This window comes from Ammodytes marinus, assembly GCF_949987685.1.
Source record: "Ammodytes marinus genome assembly, chromosome: 8".
Taxonomy (NCBI): Eukaryota; Metazoa; Chordata; class Actinopteri; order Uranoscopiformes; family Ammodytidae; genus Ammodytes; species Ammodytes marinus.
In genome coordinates, this window is record NC_137212.1 from 25353146 (window position 1) to 25371576 (window position 18431).

The window sequence follows — 18431 nt, forward strand, 5'->3', positions numbered from 1 at the left end:
TATATTTTGCATTCATTTTATTGCCTTTCATGTTTTAGGCACATCCAGTTTGTTGTTAAACATTGTAAACCTGGAGTAAATGCTTGTTTAATACATCTGAGATTTCCTCATAGGTATTATCAGGACTGTCACTGGTAGGCCTCATCATTAGTGGGTGAGCGAGCCGCCTCATCCTTTTAACACCAAAACAATATATATATATATATTTAATAAGTCTGTACATAGTATCAACATGGTTAAACAAGCTGCGTCCCAGTCAGACTACATACTGTAATAATTCAAAGTATTTCTAAAAGTTACAGAGAAGATCTTATTCAGTCAGCTCAAGCGAGTAGCAGTAGCGCATGCGCATATTGTTCGTACCAGCGACTCCTCGTCCCACGTGGGTGCATTGGTGCAGTGGTCCATGGGTCCATCCTGTCAGCGTGCAGACCTCAACCAAACTTCCTCCAGGACTCCAGAGGTGAGCACCGTCTCAGCTACTCATCTAAACAAAGACTACACGCTCCACGGCTGAAGCTGCTACACGTAAGCGAAGCTAACTTAACTTACTAGCTTTCTGCTAACTCTGGTAACTTCCAGACATTTAGCTTCCACACAGTTAGCAAGAAGAGACAAAGCTCGGGAAACGGCGCAACTTTTTAACACGAATGAAACTTTTTGGATCATGCTCTGTTGTGTGTGTGTTTGTTCTGTATGTTCTATGTATGTGTGTGTGTGTGTGTGTCTGTTCTGTAAGTTATCTGTGTTCTGCATGTTGTGTGTGTGTGTGTGCACGCGTACGTAAATTCGTGCGTGCTTGTGTGGAGATGTCTGCATATGGTTGAGGACTAACAGAAATCTCCTGACCTGCGTGCAGTGTGTGACCTGCTGCAACATGCACATAATCAGCCAGCCTGTTGTCGGTCGGGAGGCTGTGTGTGGCAATGGGCCTTGTGATGGTTTTCCTATTACAAGAAGTGTAGAATAGGAAGGAAAACACTCAAACCATGATGTCTAACCAAAACAATAACACATAGGCAGTAGTTTGGTAAGTCATTGCTACATGATTTAGTCAGTGATAACACTTTCTGTATATGGAGATTCTTTTTAACCCCAGTCCAAAGTTTATAAACCCATGTGTACTTTGTGTAATGACATCATGGCATGGTGTGAGATCTGAGGGGTGTCCTGTGTATAGCTTCAGACCTGTGTCACTGGGGCCTGCTATTCGATTATTGATTTGTCTAGAGTTCAGCTGCAGGGTCGAGATGTGAGGGTCCTTGCTTATTATTGATCCCCATTATTGACCTCAGTCTTTACTCTTTACAGTATGCACTTTTATAAATCAATGTCCTCCATAGATGGTAATGCCTACAATTCATCATCTTGACATTTGCGTATTGATTGATTGATTTTGTTTAATGGAAGTGTCTCAGCCTCTAGTCTCAATTGGATTTGTTCCTCACCGTCTCTCTCTGTTAGCCATGGCTGTCGTGAGGTTTTACAGCAATGAAGTGGTGAATGGGCGAGCCTTCCAGAGGGCCGCCAAGCTCCACCCCCAGCTGTCAATCACCACTGAGCTGTGCTACAATGTAGAGCTGATAGGTGAGTGTGTCAACCAGCTAAGGATTACTAATAATTGAAGATGCAGAGGTTGGTGAATAGAGTAAGTTGTGGTGCCTTTGTTGCTATGTGTTTCCTTGCTGCAGGCTGTGAGAGTCTCAGTGCCCAGCAGAAGGAGGTTCTCCTCTGGCTGTTCCGTCCTGTGCTGCAGGTCGAGCCACTTTCTGAGAAGCCAAACCTCACAGAGGGCAGCGGGGAGAAACTGGTGGAGATTGGACCAAGGTACAACTGCACCCAACGCAGTCTGATGAACGTCTGTGCTTTATGTTCTACATTACATTTAGCACATTTTAAAGTTCATAAAGTGAACTGTACACACAAAGACTTTCATGTAGTGAATGCCGGTTTCAGTGTGAACAAAGAAAATGGTCCAATCCGGGTCAAAGGGCAATAGATATGTTTGTAGAAAGAAATCAGGTCCCTACAGCTGCAGGTCAACAAGGCAGAAGAATATTCCGTAAACCAGTTTTTTAATATATTCATTCACTTATTTTTTTAAATTTTGGTCATAACAAAAAAAGCGAGTGTGACAAAGCAATCATATTGTCATAAACAATATTTATAAATCAATGAATCGTATGCCTCCGAAAAGGAGCAGGAGGAAGCCAATGTTTATAAGTTCTCTTCTTCAATTTCTTATATATTTTTAAATTTTATTAATATTGATAATAAGCAGCAGCAAACAAAGCCAAAAAAAAGAGAGGGGAAAAAAAGACATAACCTTCATACACTATACAGTATCTCTTATTCATATACAACCCATCACTCTATAATCACCCTTTCCAATACACTCAGTATAACAAATTTCCCACTTAAAATCACCTATCCTCATCCAAATATCCTTTACAAAAAGTTGGTTTTGTTCATGTGTTTTAAACTGAATGATGTTAGTGCTGTGTTTTATCTCCTGTTCCAATCCATTCCGTTTATTCCCGTTTTGCTCTTCAGGTTGAACTTCTCCACGGCCTGGTCCACCAACGCCGTGTCCATCTGCCAGAGTGCCGGCCTCGCAAACGTCACACGGGTAGAGCTGTCTCGCAGGTTTCTAATCAAGGTTTGCGCACACACACACACGCACACACACATTATAAGACAAATTTGTTCATATAACACTGATTCATGTTTGGGTTTTTTATAATCACATCTTGTCCGTCACCCCTCCAGCCAAAGAATGGAGAGAACATCACAGAGCTGAATGGAGATATGCAGAAGCTGGTTGAGTGTCTGTATGACAGTATGACAGAATGCATCTATGAACGTCCCATAACCTCCTTCAGCGTGGTCGTCAAACCACAGCCGGTGTTTGAGGTGGACATCCTGGGGAAGGGACGCGCGGCCCTGGAGACTGTTAACGATGATCTGGGTAAGACTCTCTCCCATGTTTTTAATCTGGTTTCTTAAACTGAAGAACTATATCGTTCTTCACGTTCCCTAACCCTCCCTCTCTTTTCTCTTTCTTCATGCCTCTCTTTAGTCTTGCAGCTATCTGTGAGTACACTGAGTCTGCTCGTGGAGGTAGTAATGTCACATGATGCACGACCTTATTCCTTGTTTAAGGTCACAAGACGGCACTGATGCTGCTGATTATCTTACACGTGCGGTGCATGTGTGTGTTAAGTGTGCGTCTGTGGTTAATGTCATGCGCAGGCAATTTAAACCAATTAAGGAGAAAAAAGGCCCATGCCGAGTGATTTTTTTTTAAAGCTGATATCAGATTGTATGTGTCCACATAACTTATTTTTTCACAACAGAGGCAACAAGTTAAATAAATAAATAAAAAGCGGACTTTGCTGCTTTGTTTTGAATGACATGACTGGGTCCAGGGGTGCAACTATAAAGCTAAAATGTAACCGTTTTACTCACTTTATTTTGACGATGAATGAATCTGACAAATATCGATAACATTACAATATTTCTTAAGCCTAAAGTGTGATGTCTTAAAAATATAATCTGCTTGTTTTGATGGGAGAACGGTCACGTAAATGTTTACGACGACATAATATGATGAAATGCAGAAAATCCTCACAATGACAACTACTTTTTGGAAATTGGCATTTGTAAAACAAATAATAATAATTATGTATCGACTTATTGATTAATAGACAAATTGTTTCAGCTCTAACCCTCATGCACGAAAACATACAACACATTTCACTGGCTGATATGAACAGGTTTCTAACTGCTGCTGCCCTCTGTGACAGAACATGTATGCTAACGTTCATCCTCTGCTTACTCATGCCTGCCAAGCTTTATTTATATTCTCAAGCTGCTGAAATAGCTGAGTCATTTCAGTACATACTTTGTTTTGGCATTTATAGATAATGAAAAAGAGGTTGATCTGAGATTTCTTGAGCAGCTTACCTTTCGCTATGGATGGTTTTACTATGTTGCTTCCCCAGCTAAATTAAACGTGGGGTTTGATAGAAGAGAGACACATTGTTAGGCATGTCATAATCCTTTAGTATAAATGTGTGTTCTTAAATAATAATCGATTATAATTTAGCCTTTGTAAAGTTGAAATTACGAAATGTAACTGTTTACCAATAGTTTCTGCATGCTGTTCTGTTGGAGCATGCAGAGTGTTTGCAGTATGATACTTAAAGAGCTACAGTGCTTACTGTGTTTTGCCTGTATTTGTTGATTGAGTCATTTTGCATCCCAACAAGTTTTATCAAAACGCTTTGTGGGTTTGAGTCTGAAGTGCTTTTTTAAAATGAACGGATCAAACAAAACAAACCAAATGCACCTGCAGATGAAATATCCTTTCCTCTTTTGGTGGTGGGTTGCTTTTTGTTAGCTAAATCTCATAATGTGTGTTGTTCTGAATACAGGTCTGGCCTTTGACTCCTGGGATCTGGACTACTACACAGCACTGTTCCAAAGGAATAAGAGGAACCCCACCAGTGTGGAGTGTTTTGACCTGGCCCAGTCCAACAGGTGGGCTTTGTCTGCAATAAGTAGATCAGCAGGACTGCTTTTGTGTGTGTGTAGCCCTACTCTGTTGCTTTTTCAGTCACTAATGTTTCTCTAACCCGGTGTCCCAGTGAGCACAGTCGTCACTGGTTCTTCAGAGGGCAAATGGAGATCGATGGGCAGGAGCAGAAGGAGACTCTGTTCAGTCTTATAATGGACACACAGCAGCATAGCAACCCCAACAACGTCATCAAGTTCTGTGACAACAGCAGGTAAGAATTGTGTGTGTGTGTGTGTGTGTGTGTGTGTGTGTGTGTGTGTGTGTGTGTGTCGTTGTGTTCTGTTCTGTTCTGTTCACACTGACTCAATGTGGAATATGTGTGTGTCCAGTGGTATCCAAGGGATAGAGCTGGAGTGTGTTTACCCTAAAGATCCATCTGCAGCCAGCCAGTACGAGACCCGGAACTCACTGCGACACGTCATCTTCACTGCAGAGACACACAACTTCCCCACAGGTCAGGACACACAAGACATCCTGTTTGGTCACTTAATTGTCCTAATGGCTTTCTTTCTTTATCTATTTCGTTTTCCCCGACTCCAACAATAACCATCCTCAATCCCCTCTGCCCTGTAGGTGTAGCGCCATTCAGCGGAGCCACCACGGGGACAGGAGGTCGTATCAGAGACGTCCAGAGCGCCGGACAGGGAGGCCACGTCATCGCAGGCACTGCAGGATACTGCTTCGGCAACCTGCACATTCCAGGTCTGCTAAACAGTAGGGTTCACTTTCTTCACTTGAAATGTTTAATAGTTCCTAAATCAATGAAGTGTTCTTTGTCTCTGTCCGTCCCTCTAGGTTATGATCTGCCTTGGGAGTCTGAGGGAGAGGGCTGGGAGTATCCGTCCAGCTTTGCCCCTCCGCTGCAGGTGGCTATTGAGGCCAGTAATGGAGCGTCAGACTACGGCAACAAGTTTGGAGAACCTGTCCTGTCAGGTAGGGATTAACCTATTGAAACATGCCTGGATTTACTCTAACAGTTGATTCCTTATCAATTTATAAGCCCATTATTGTTTAAAATAAGGATTATATATTTATTAATCAGTTCACTTAATTTTTTTAACATACATTAATTATGCTGTACATAATTGTATGAATAGAGTCAAATGTTTCTTTGATACAACCAAAACCTGTTTTCCAGTCTGTCTTTTACTCTGATTATGTTTACAACATAAATAGCCGACTAATGTTGGTATGTGTGAATCTAAATCGAAAATGTTTGCTGGTGTTTCTACTTGATAAATTACCTTAATTGGATCTTAAAAATACCTTAAAAATGGATCAGTCAGCATTTGATTTAATTACATTTCTGTCAGTCCACAGCTTGATTGATTGAAATTGAATTGTGTGTGTGTGTGTGTGTGTAAAGTTGGTTCTCATTTCTTCCTCAAGGTTTCGCTCGTTCTTTCGGCATGCGGCTGGCTAATGGAGAGCGGCGAGAGTGGATAAAGCCAATCATGTTCAGCGGTGGTCTGGGGTCTATTGAAGCTACACATGTAAAGAAAGAGGAGGCAGAGCCAGGTAGTGTTTTAACTCAGTTTTTAAAATGTGTTTCTATTACTGCAGTGGCTATATTTACATTGACCTCTGCTGTGTCCCTTTACCTCCTCTCCTGTTTGTGTCTCTCAGGAATGGAAGTGGTGAAGATTGGAGGGCCGGTGTACAGAATCGGCGTGGGAGGGGGAGCAGCCTCCTCTGTGGAAGTACGGTGGCTACAATACATCACACTCAGACTAGCGGTGACCTCACCTAATGCATTAAAATGTGTTTTGGCTCGCAGGTCCAGGGAGACAACTCCAGCGCCAGGGACCTGGGTGCAGTGCAGAGGGGAGATGCTGAGATGGAGCAGAAGATGAATCGTGCTCTCAGGGCGTGTCTGGAAAGAAGCACTGGGAATCCAATCTGCAGTATACATGATCAGGGGGCGGGAGGAAACGGTACCAAACGAGGCCTTTTTTTTCCATCAGGATTTATGTACATTTCTAAATGATGAGACAAAGGTTGACACATTGAATCATTATCCTCTTCAGGTAATGTGCTGAAGGAGCTCAGTGAGCCAGCAGGAGCCGTCATCTACTGCAATAGATTCAAGGTATTTAGCACATGAACACGGCTCCAAACGCATAGATCCACAAACACACAATCTGCCATTTCTAAATTTGTTTTTACTCTTTTCTGTCCGATAGAAAGGTGACCCCACCCTGAGTGTGCTGGAGCTGTGGGGGGCAGAGTATCAGGAGAGCAATGCTCTGCTGCTGCGACCCTCCGACAGGTCCTTCCTGGAGAGGGTGTGTCAGAGGGAGAAGTGTCCCGTTGATTTTGTGGGGAACATCACTGGAGACGGAAAGGCAGGTTTAAGCCCGGGTCAAGTCTATAAATGCACATCCACACTACTAATAAATCATTTTAAATCTATTATGCAAAATGCACTTTTTTTTTTTTTTTTTTCAACATTATATGCCTCCCAGGTGTTTCTACAGACTCCCAACAATATGAGAGAAAAAAAAACTCATTCTTTTTCTCCACTTCGGGCTTAAAGAGACAGACTCTAAAACGGAGTGTTTTAGACAGAGGCTGAAATGAGGAGTTTCAGCAATGGCACTGAGAAATATAAAGTGTTTTTTTTTGGACTCTCCACCAGGAAAACAGTTTCTAGTTGACAACATAATTACAAGTTTGAAGTTGAAAATGAGCTTCATATGTGACCTTTAAGTGTTCAGATGTTGTTGGCTGTGTCATGTCGCTAAACAGCCTCAAGTATCAAACTAAAATAGGTGTAAGATCTGCATCATTGTGTTCATTTAAATCTATTATCTCTCCCAGATTGTTCTGGTGGACGGTGAGAGAGGCAGTGGTGATCAGACAGAGGGAGGGCGCTGTCCTGTAGACCTGCAGCTGGAGTGGGTTCTGGGGAAGATGCCACAGAAGACATTTAAGATGGAGCGTGTGGCCCCCAGCCTTCAGCCTCTGGCTCTTCCTGCTGGGCTGACAGTCAGAGAAGCTCTGGACAGAGTTTTACGGTTGCCTGCTGTCGCCTCCAAACGCTACCTGACCAACAAGGTGTGTGCTGCGTCACTGTCTTACATCATCTCTATCTTTAGAAGTAGAAATTGCCAGACGCTTTGTGTCTCTCCAACGTTTTCACCCTCTCCCTCCCTTCCTCCCTCCCCCCTCTCTCCCTCCCTCCCTCCCTCCCTCCCCCCCTCCCTCCCTCTCAGGTGGACCGGTCTGTGACTGGGTTGGTTGCCCAGCAACAATGCGTCGGCCCTCTCCACACCCCATTGGCCGACGTGGCTGTTGTTGCTCTGTCGCCGTTCAGCCTAGAGGGAGCAGCTACTGCCATCGGGGAGCAGCCTATTAAAGGCCTGCTCTGTCCCGCAGCTGGGGCTCGCATGGCAGTCGGAGAGGCTCTGACTAATTTGGTGTTTGCCAGAGTCACAGCTCTGAAGGTGAGCAGACGATGGAGGGAGAGGAAAAATCACACATTTGAATTAAAACACATGACGGATAGATTTTTTCTTTTAAAATGAGTATCCAGGAATAATGGTGAATCTGGTGGTTGTGTGTTTCAGGATGTGAAGTGTAGTGGTAACTGGATGTGGGCTGCCAAGCTGCCCGGCGAGGGAGCGTCTCTTTGGGAGGCCTGCAAAGCCATGTGTGATGTCATGGGGCAGCTGGGAGTGGCCATCGATGGAGGCAAGGACTCCCTCAGTATGGCTGCTAGAGTGGGGAAAGAGACAGTCAAAGCTCCAGGTACTGTCACTGTGTGTCTGTATAGTCACTTAGTTTGGTTTATTATTCTTTTAGTACAAGTCTGTTTTGTGTTGTAATCAACCTTGTGTCCCCGCTGCTTCTGCCTCAGGTGCTCTGGTTATTTCAACATATGCTGTTTGTCCTGACATCACAGCCACTGTTACGCCCGATCTCGAGGATCCAGATGGCAAAGGTATTCACACATACACAAACATCTCTCGATCAGTTTGGAGCATATGTCTGATTGTCATTTTTCGCCCATAGTTTCTGAGTTTATAGTGGCAGAAATATTTGAAATATTCTCTTCTCAGCCACACTACACACCTCTTCATGTCTCACACACATACGCCTGTCTTTGGCCCTTGGTCTTCTGTCTACAGGCGTCTTGCTGTGGGTTCCTGTGAGTCCAGGTCGTCATCGCCTGGGAGGCTCAGCTCTGGCTCAGTGCTACAGCCAGCTGGGGGACTGCTCCCCTGACCTGGACCAGCCTGAACTACTGGCTGCCTGCTTCAACACCACACAGTCACTCATACAAGGTCAACTTGCACTCGCCGGCACAATAACTTCCTGCCACAGAGAAGAAAAGTTTGGCATGGTCTACTGGGACTCAAACTTTTCTTAAGCTTTATTTGTATTTTCTCATTGTAAGGCTACAGCTTTGTACTGGGACACACTGCCCCCTAGTGGTTTTGCTGTGTATCTCCAGCTGATTTAAAGCAGCAGAACCTGATGGCTCTCATCTTTTCTCTTATGTTTGATCAACTACTGATCAATGATGAGATGAAATTGAAATAGCACAGAAACTTTATGTAAGGTTTTATTTCTTGTCACAAAATTTGTGACAATTCAATTTAGAAAAAATAGACGTAGACCTTGAGTTAAGTGTCATTACAAACTGGAAGATGTATGAGAAGAGACCCCAACTGGAGATAATTATAATTTCATTTCAAGGGGGCGCCCTTAGCTCAGTTGGTAGGGCTTCCCCCCCATGGGCCTCGGCCAGCAGCGGACCCGAGTTCGATTCCAGCCCGCGGTCGTTCTCTGCATGTCACTCCCCTCTCTGCCCCATTTCAACTCTGTCTCTACACTATCAATAAAGCATAAAAATGCCCAAAATATCTAAAAAATAATAATTATAATTTCATTGAATTTTTTCAGATCGCCTGCTGAGTGCAGGGCATGACATCAGTGATGGAGGCCTCATTTCCTGCTTGTTGGAGATGGCGTTTGCGGGAAACCGTGGGATTGATGTAGAGCTGTCATCACATGGAACTGAAGGTTAGGGAGCTTAATCATCTCTTGGGTTTGGTTTCCCACTAGTTAACTCAAACAGAACTCAAACTGTGTCGCTGTAGTGCTAGTCATGCCGTGTTCTCTGTCTGCAGTCATCGAGCTGTTGTTCAGCGAGGAGCTTGGTTTGGTTCTGGAGGTTTCACAGCTGGATGTGGAGACGGTGTGTCAGAGATACAGCCATGTGGGCGTGCAGTGCCATCGTGTCGGCAGAACCTGTGCCTTCGGACCAGAGGCTATGGTGAGACGTCCACCATAACGTGCCTTTTTCATCCCATCTGTGACAAGCAGGGTTTTCTATTTTTATTTTCTCTTTACTTGTTTTTTTAGGTCAGTGTTTGTGTGGATGGACAAGAGGTACTGAAAGAGTCGCTGCCTAAACTCAGAGCATTGTGGGAGGACACCAGTTTCCAGCTGGAACGCCTCCAGGCCAACGAGATCTGTGTCAAACAGGAAGAGGAAGGGCTAGCCAAGGGGACACAGCCCTACTTCAAACTCACCTTTGACCCCGCTGAAATGCCCAGCATCAGCCAGCTCAGTAAGGCCAGACAGGATCAATACCATTTACAAAGTGCTGCAACCACTGTCTATTTTCATTATCAAGTAATCCTTCAAGTTGTCTGATAACTACACCAATCATTTTGTCTATAAGATGATGCAATAATGACCAGTTAAAATTGGTCCAAAGTTTTAGTTTGAAATGAATTAGAAAAAGAACCTTTTTGAGTAGTTATATCCATCAGGTCTTTTATATTTATATGTGAATCTTTCTGATGTGTGTTATTGTTTCAGCTGCGGGGAAGCCTCGTGTCGCTGTGGTCAGAGAAGAGGGCAGCAACGGAGACCGAGAGATGTCTGTGTCTCTGCATATGGCGGGCTTTGAGGTAACTAGCCTTTTATTAACTGGATAAACAGACGGTGACGAATGAGACCAAAGACCTGAATAAATGGAGAAACATAATGAATGTGGAACCTTCCACTCAGGACTACTACATGTGACACAATTAAGCAGTTGACATCCCATCATGCTCAGGGCAGGTATGAAAATGCAGACCCAATTGATTCAAATTTGATAAGGATAAAGGAAACAGCCTTTGAAAGAGGGTTAATTGTTGACGCAGGAGCTTCAGTCAACTGGCATGATGCCTGTGGGATGGTGTGATATGTGAGAATGTGGGAAAAAGTGATATGATCATATGAGTCATCCTTTACCATATACTCCACAAGTGGGCGAGTGCATGTCTGACGTACACCAAGAGGGGATCTGGCGCTTAGTTTTCCTGTGTGGTGGGTGGGGGGGGGGGGGGGGGGGGGAGGGCATTTTCTAACATGGTCCAGGTCCACTTGAAAATTGAATGCAAAGTAGGACAAAGTGATCACCTTTATTCTATGATGAAACATTTCTATCCTGATGGGTGTGGTTTCGAGAAAGGATGTTAATAAGGGCTGTCCAAATTAACTTATTAACGCAGGGTGATTCATTCATAGGACACGAAGGCCTACTGAATGCTCAGATTAGGATGAACATGATGTGAATCATATGTTATGGCCTTCACAGTCACTTTGATTTGTCACCCGTCTGGATGTTGACCTAAGCTGTATAGCTGCTGTGCCTGACTCTTTATGTTTGTGTGTAGGTGTGGGATGTCACCATGCAGGACCTGTGCTCTGGCAGCTTAACTCTGGAGTCTTTCAAAGCGGTCGTGTTTGTTGGTGGATTCAGCTACGCAGATGTCCTGGGATCAGCTAAAGGCAAGTAAACACCCCGACGTAAACACACACATTAATAGATCGCTCTGGTAAACCAAATGATTTAACACCATTCATCCTCCATAATAGGTTGGGCCGCCACTGTTGCTTATAACCCCAAGGCCAAGGCTGAGTTTGATCGCTTCCGGCGGCGGGACGACACACTGAGTCTGGGTGTGTGTAACGGCTGCCAGCTGCTGGCCCTGCTGGGCTGGGTGGGAGAAGGCCAGGATGGAGCCGGTAAGACCAAAAGGCACAGAAATGTAGCCTTTAATAGTAATAATAGCAAATATCAATACCGCAGCAGTGATTAGAGGAAATATAACTGCGATATGTGAAGAAATGAACAGTGTCAAAGCAGAGAAGAGTGTTTGCATTGGTTACTGGGTTGAAAATTATTTTTCTATTCATTCCTATTTTCCCCCAGAGACTGAAGTGGCGCTGAGCCATAATAAGTCCGGCAGGTTTGAGTCTCGTTTTGTCAGCGTTGGGATCCAGGAGTCTCCGTCCATCTGGCTCAGAGGCATGGCAGGCTCAGCTCTAGGAGTCTGGGTGGCTCATGGAGAAGGTATTTCACAATCTATCATTACGTAGTCCTTATCTTGTTACCAAAGTTTGGCAGAATTGGTTCTTCTATTCCTCTGTTCTGAGTTTTACCAGCAACAGGAGTGAAGCCTTTGAACTCAATCTGCTGACTCATAGGTCACAGGTCAACATGTTCTGTTATGGCCAGCTGTGTTTAACATGGATTTTCCCTTTGCAGGTCTGATGCAGTTCCGTAACTCCCAGGCCCAGAACCGGATAATTTCTGGTGGTCTGGCCCCCGTCCGTTACCTTGACTACCAGGGCCATCCTACTGAAGAGTACCCTCTGAACCCTAACGGCTCCCCACAGGGCATAGCAGGGCTGTCCTCCAGAGACGGCAGACACCTGGCCATGATGCCCCACCCCGAGCGCTGCACCCTGGGCTGGCAGTGGCCCTGGGCCCCCAGGGAGCTCAGAGCTTCCCTCACACCTTCACCCTGGCTACGCATGTTCAGAAACGCAGCTGCCTGGTGCAGCAGCACAGAGTGACATGCTCTGCTTATGTTTCTGATGCTGTCACAGTATTAGTATCGTCTGTATACAGTTTTTTGTCAACTGACCTGTTACATTTCTAAATCTTGTAATACACCCTTTTATTGCTGAGCTACTTGTCCTTTGTCTTTTTACAATGTTACTGATGCCTTCTATAATACTGTACTGAGTCTGAGACTATCGTCAATCCTAAATGACTTTGTTTACATTCTTAAGGTATCTACTGTTCTGTCTAAATCAAGTCTACTGACATCTTCAGTCTGCTGAATAAATGAATTACTGAAACGAGAGAAACACGTGGAGTTGTCATATAACGAATTGCCACATAAAATAATAAATATTCTTTATTTTACACTTTTAAAAACATTCACACAATAAAAAGTATTTACATAGATGTCAATATTATAGTAGTGGCACAATGGCTTTTTCGTTAGCTTGCTTAGTTAGGGGAGCAAAATGACACTGGCCGGATGCTAAAGAAAATTGTGGTTTATAATCAAAACAAAGAAGAATATAAGGATTTGTCACCACAGCTGAATCAGCAATGGTTTTATATTATATATTGTATATGTAATTATTTATATAGGCTTTGTAAACACATGACACACAGACCTCAAGTGTAGTCCACAGTAAGAGGTTCAGACGCTCTCTAACAAGTGGACCGTTGCATGTGGTGTGTTGTCAATACCTTTTGTATCCACTAATCCAACTAGCTACAGAGAGGAGAAAGAAATCCAATAAAAGTCTGTGTCAAACAGCTTGTGCAGACGCTCCCCAGCAGGGTCCTTCTACAGTGAATTCCCCATCACTTCTTGTGAGGTCGCTGCCTGTCCAGAGCTTCGTCCTCTGCTTCTCTCTGGTGCCATTTGCTGGTTAATGTTGAGAACACAGGTGAGGAGCAGGACCACCACCACCAGATCATCCAGCACCCCCAGCAGTCCACAGAAGGAAGGGTCTGTGTCCAGGCCATGAGCCGGTGAAGAGACAGGGTCCAGAGGAGGGGAGGAGATGGACATTACGGTCCCCACGCAGCACAGGGCAACCCTGATAAAGAACAGCCACACAAGCCCTTCTATGGTGCCCAGACCTCGGGCCAGTAATGCCAGGAGAAGGGGTGCATCGCATAGGTAGTCCGTTACCTGGAAGAGTCAGTATGCAGAAAGAGAAAAAATGGTGAGGCAGGAAAACATACCAAGCGGTTCTAGATATTAACATTCAAACATGATGTATGATTGTTGTATGTGAACAGTCCCACAACTGTTACATTTTATTTATACTGTATAAGACTAAGTGAGGGGAGTCAGTTGTTTATGTATATCAAAGGACATATAAATGCTGGTCCAAAGTAGGGCAACTAGCTGTATCAATGCGAGATGTGTCAACCAGATACTGCCTTTGTCTGGCATTGGTGGCACAATAAACCTTTGAGGTCGCAGACTGAAGTGGAGTTCCTGTTACCAAACCCATTATCAGAGAGAACAGTGGGGGATTTATCATCTTTCACATGATCTCATCTGATTTTAACATTCAAGGCTGCAAGAGAAAGTTGCATGGCCACCCACAGGTAAAGAAAAACTTTATAGAACTTTGAGAATAGTTTCTAACAAGAGACTTTTTTCAATTAAGACTTGAAAAGGCAATGAGAGACATCATTGTAAATGAGGGTCAGACCTCAATTGATCTTTCGAGGATAAATACAGGAAAAGTTAAATGTGTGTGATGTTAAGACGCAGTACTGACCCTTCTTGGGGCTCCAGAATAACGTTTGTTGTAGTCTGTTATTTCCCCGAGAACCTCCTTTGACTGGTGGTCTGATCGGCTCTCGTTAAATAAATTGCACAACACACTGACCTGGAAAATTTAAAAAACATTTTATTCTATGTTCTTAAACTCATTCTGAATTGACTATTTACACTGTGTTTTGCTCTGATCATGCATAGCGTAGGACTACCTTTTGTCTGCAGAGAGGGCAACTGATGGCATCCAACCAGGACCCATGTCTCCAGTAGGCCATCAGACAGGGCGCTGCAAAACCAGACACATCGCCTACTTGTTCATCAAACATTCAACAGGTTATACCATGGCGCATCTCTAGTGTTGACCTATTTAAAATATCTAGCTAAACTCTGACGAAACTCTGACGCAAGCGAGGATGCAGCGAAGTTACAGTATTAATGATAACAGACAGAGGTGTGTGGGTGATCAAGGGTTAAAAAAAATCCCCTGGGTATAATAACATGCGACACACACACACAGGTATGTGTGCATACAGTATGTGTAAGAAGTACAGTAAGAAGCTTCTTTTTAAAAACAACCCTGAAGAGACTTGTTGACACTAAGACATCTTTAGAGTAGACAAATCAGAATGAAAAAAACATTTTAAACTTTTTCTTAAATCATCTCTGCTACTTCTTTCTTCTCTGTACCAAGATTCACTTGTAGAGTTTACAGAAGTTTTATAGTTGCTAGAACAGCCTTGATATCTGAAGTGATGAATAATTCACCATTCATGCTCTTTGTGTGCTCGATGACTGAGTACGCCTTATACCTTTCTTTCTTTTTTCTTTTTTTCTTCCTGTCTTTTTTTCTTCTCAATTATGAATCTAAACATATTTCATTTCAAGTATATGTGTACGTATACATATATCCAGCCTGCACACCTTTGAACAGATAAGACTTATAAGCGTCAAGATTCAAATTGAATATCACATATTTAGCCAATACTTTGATGAAGAAAGTGGTTTAGCAGAGACGGCTGGATTATCCAAAAAGTCAACTCAATACAATACGATGATAAAGCATGATCAACATTTTTTTTTGAATTGCATTGAAATTTCACCTCTGCCAAAGCGTGAACAGCTTATTAATGTTTGTTTTATGGTTACTCTGCACACTACAGCCTTAATACCTGTAATGACCTTTGAGGAGGGTAATGTGATCAAAACTGTCAGGTGAGAGAGAGGGAGCTGGAAAAACCATGGCGACGGTTAATTATTGAAAGCTGAACCGACATGATGCCACACTGATCAGCCAATGAATAAAAGGAATACAAACTCATGATGTACCAGGTGAGCAAGAGTGAGAGGCAACAAAAAAAACAAATGTATCCAGTCTGGGAGGATGGATCGAAAACTAATGCTCAAATGAAAGAATGCATCTAGGCTGCCTTGATATTTTTGCAGAGATAGAAAGGTGGTGTGTTTGTGTGTGTGTTGATTCTCGTACCACAGAACAAATGGCCACAGTTGGTCTGGACTGGGAAGCTGGCTGTCTGCAGGCATACTGGACAGTGCCAGTCTCGGGTTGTGGCTGGACATGAATGTGTAGATTCCTGGAGAGATCAGAAGAAAAGAGAGACACAAATTAAGAGTGGAGGTGAAAACCTGGAAGAAGGAAGTAAGAAATGTTAATATTGATATTATTATCATTCATCTGTGACCCATATAATGCAATAATAAATATCACCAAACAGGATGTGCATCACACTGATAATATTGTTTACTACCTGTCGTCATTGTTTGTTGAAAATCTCAAACATCTGCTTTGTATGTCTATGTGAGTAAACGTCTCACCTTGTGGCAGCTCATATACACTGATGCTGGCTGCTCATTTGTGCACACCAGAGATCTGGATGACCCGGGGTGACTGTGACCCACTGGATCTTCAGAGGAGAGATGGTCCGGTCTGAAACATGACACAGTATGGGAACAGTGATAAACACGCCCCAAAATCTGCTAATCTGCTTGTGAGTAGATGCAAAAAAACTAGTGATTTCTGAGGCGGCACTTGGCTCTTTGATGAAAGATGCAGCAGTAGTAACAGTAGCCATTCAGCTAAATGGGTTGACAGCTCACCCCAAATTCAATTGTAAGATGAATCCTTTAGATGGAATAAGATATAACTAACAATGTAAGAAATAATATTAATGGTCAACTATAATCAGGCTTCATAAGTACTAGAGACACAAAAGTCAGACATTTCACATGATCAACAATGTTTTTTTTATAATGGTTTGCTCTAGTATGATAAATGTTTAACTTTATATTTTGTGGAAACGTGACGCTCTTTCTAATCTAGTGGATTGATTAACATTTTTCAGCTACTACTTTGTTTTTCTAACAGATGTGATGGAGAGAGCCACTCCTGGCTTACATCTCCCCTTAACCTGAAACCTAAACTAAGTGCACTCACAACACACAACACTACTAGAAAAAAAGAAAGGCAAACCTTTCAATACTGCCTTAACTTAATCAATAGAGACTCACCTGGCCTGGGAGCCGGTGTAGGCTTGCATGGTCGAGCAAGAAAAACGTCTGACAGGTAGTCACTGAGTCCCAGAAGGAAGTGAAGGGCTGCCGGACAGCATCACTACACTAGATAAATTGGAGCCGCCTGTTAATGATCAACTACATCCTCCAATATCAGCCACTGTCTCAGTCTTCCTGCTTAAAAGGGTGCAGTAATGCAGACAGATCAATAAAGCATTGATTTGCACACAGCTGTGTCACTCCATAAGAACATATTACACTCATGAAACAATTCAATAGATTCTGGTCAACTTTGAGTGTAAAAGTATTCCAGTCATTAGGTCTAACCCCCCTAGTTTGGTCGGAGGCCAACTATTTGGGTCACATGACTTTCCAACAGAAATGCTCCCTCCCACGCTGTGTTTAAGTAGGTTAAATCTGACCTCGCCAATCATTTACCCAAAGTTTACTCTGACAGCGGCTCTGCTTCAACTAATTTTACTCTGACAATAAACTCCTGGTTTGTTATTTGCATGTGTATGTCAGTTAGGGGTGTGGAGAGGCACTGCACATGTAGGTTACCCCCCCCCCCCCCCCATAAAGAAAAAAAAGCAAATCTATTTCATTTCATTTTAAAAACAATCTCTTTTACAGAATCTGACAGTGGGTTCACATAATTCAAAATCGCACACATCGCTATAACATCACTTCCACTTGACCTCAGATTAGACAGATGCAGTCAGCGGGGTTCGGGTCATCTAAAAATAGCAGCCATCATGAGTATCAGGTCATACGCACCAATTTTCAGTGTGTGTTAAGTGAGGCCACATCTGCAGTGTGCACACAATACATCATAACTTCTTCCAGCTTTTTTGGGGGGTAATTCTCCATGTTGTGGCAGGCGGCACGTGCAATTTGATATCTTGAAAAAAGCAGTCAGTATTTATTACTCACCTTAGCCTTTAAAATTTCAATTACACACAGCCTTGCATGAGAGATTTCAATGGGTAACGTGAGGAGGTTTATTGCATTGGGAGAAATGATTTACCCTCAAGTGGCGGTCCAAGAGTAGGTTGATTACAGTCAATATGGTCTGTATATTCAGGACCTGAAAAACAGGCTGAACAGGAGGATTAGCTCTGTGTGGGCTACAGGGGTGAGGCAGGCAACAGACAGCATTTTACAGTCAAGCAAGTAGTCAAACATTGGTATAAAAACTGCAATTAAGATTTCATGGTGGTTGAACAAGTGCTTTCACTCATGTTGCGGCCAGACAAAGAAGAGGCTAAAACAAATGAAGTAGTAACTGGATACATGTTACCATAATGAATTTGACCTGCACTCAAGGGTTCAAGTTGTGTGTTGCTTTTGATCATGTTTGCAGAGTTTGTATCAGTCGTCTAGCTTCTCCTGGTTGCATCTTATTTCAAACCCACAGAATTTGATTGCAATAGCCTATGTCTTTCTTTTGTCTGCATTTCTATGTCGCCTCATCTGCTACAAGTGTGTCTTTCTGTGAGGTTAATGCGGTCTTAACTTGGTTTTAACAGCCTGAACTGTAAAGATTTTATAAGCCACATTGTTGTACAGCCAGGTAAAGTGACCTACGTCTTCCACCTTGTTAACTGACTGTGGGATGACAACCTCTCTGGACAAAGACAAGTCTAATTGAGCTATTCGTATGGACAAAACAGTGTCTCTTGTTTCATGAAATGCAGTGAATGTGTTTGACTCAAATA

At 43.2% G+C, this 18431-nt stretch overlaps 2 protein-coding genes across 3 annotated transcripts; one reads left to right on the forward strand and one right to left on the reverse strand.

Moving 5' to 3' along the window:
• Window positions 1-370: 370 nt before the first annotated feature.
• pfas (phosphoribosylformylglycinamidine synthase) lies at window positions 371-12683 on the forward strand. Of its 2 annotated transcripts, none has more exons than XM_080033267.1 (28): window positions 371-463; window positions 1465-1587; window positions 1692-1827; window positions 2554-2659; window positions 2770-2968; window positions 4437-4542; window positions 4650-4790; window positions 4909-5033; window positions 5153-5281; window positions 5375-5512; window positions 5969-6097; window positions 6206-6279; window positions 6357-6513; window positions 6607-6668; window positions 6763-6924; window positions 7400-7636; window positions 7795-8025; window positions 8149-8329; window positions 8439-8522; window positions 8710-8865; window positions 9488-9607; window positions 9715-9860; window positions 9950-10157; window positions 10412-10503; window positions 11257-11371; window positions 11459-11608; window positions 11796-11936; window positions 12132-12683. In XM_080033267.1, the coding sequence occupies exons 2-28, from the start codon at window positions 1467-1469 to the stop codon at window positions 12440-12442; spliced, it is 3957 nt and encodes a 1318-aa protein (XP_079889393.1). In that variant the 5' UTR covers window positions 371-463; window positions 1465-1466; the 3' UTR covers window positions 12443-12683. The 2 variants fall into 2 exon arrangements, with proteins under 2 accessions (XP_079889393.1, XP_079889392.1); XM_080033266.1 differs by having other exon boundaries at window positions 390-528; window positions 12132-12682.
• A 550-nt stretch (window positions 12684-13233) lies between these two features.
• On the reverse strand, window positions 13234-16739 carry LOC307254468 (E3 ubiquitin-protein ligase RNF170; the record flags this gene model as incomplete). The annotated part of the gene is made up of 6 exons (XM_080032862.1): window positions 13234-13584; window positions 14186-14296; window positions 14397-14470; window positions 15671-15776; window positions 16018-16129; window positions 16711-16739. 6 exons carry the CDS (start codon window positions 16737-16739, stop codon window positions 13234-13236), a joined length of 783 nt encoding a protein of 260 aa, XP_079888988.1.
• Between the last annotated feature and the right edge of the window lie 1692 nt (window positions 16740-18431).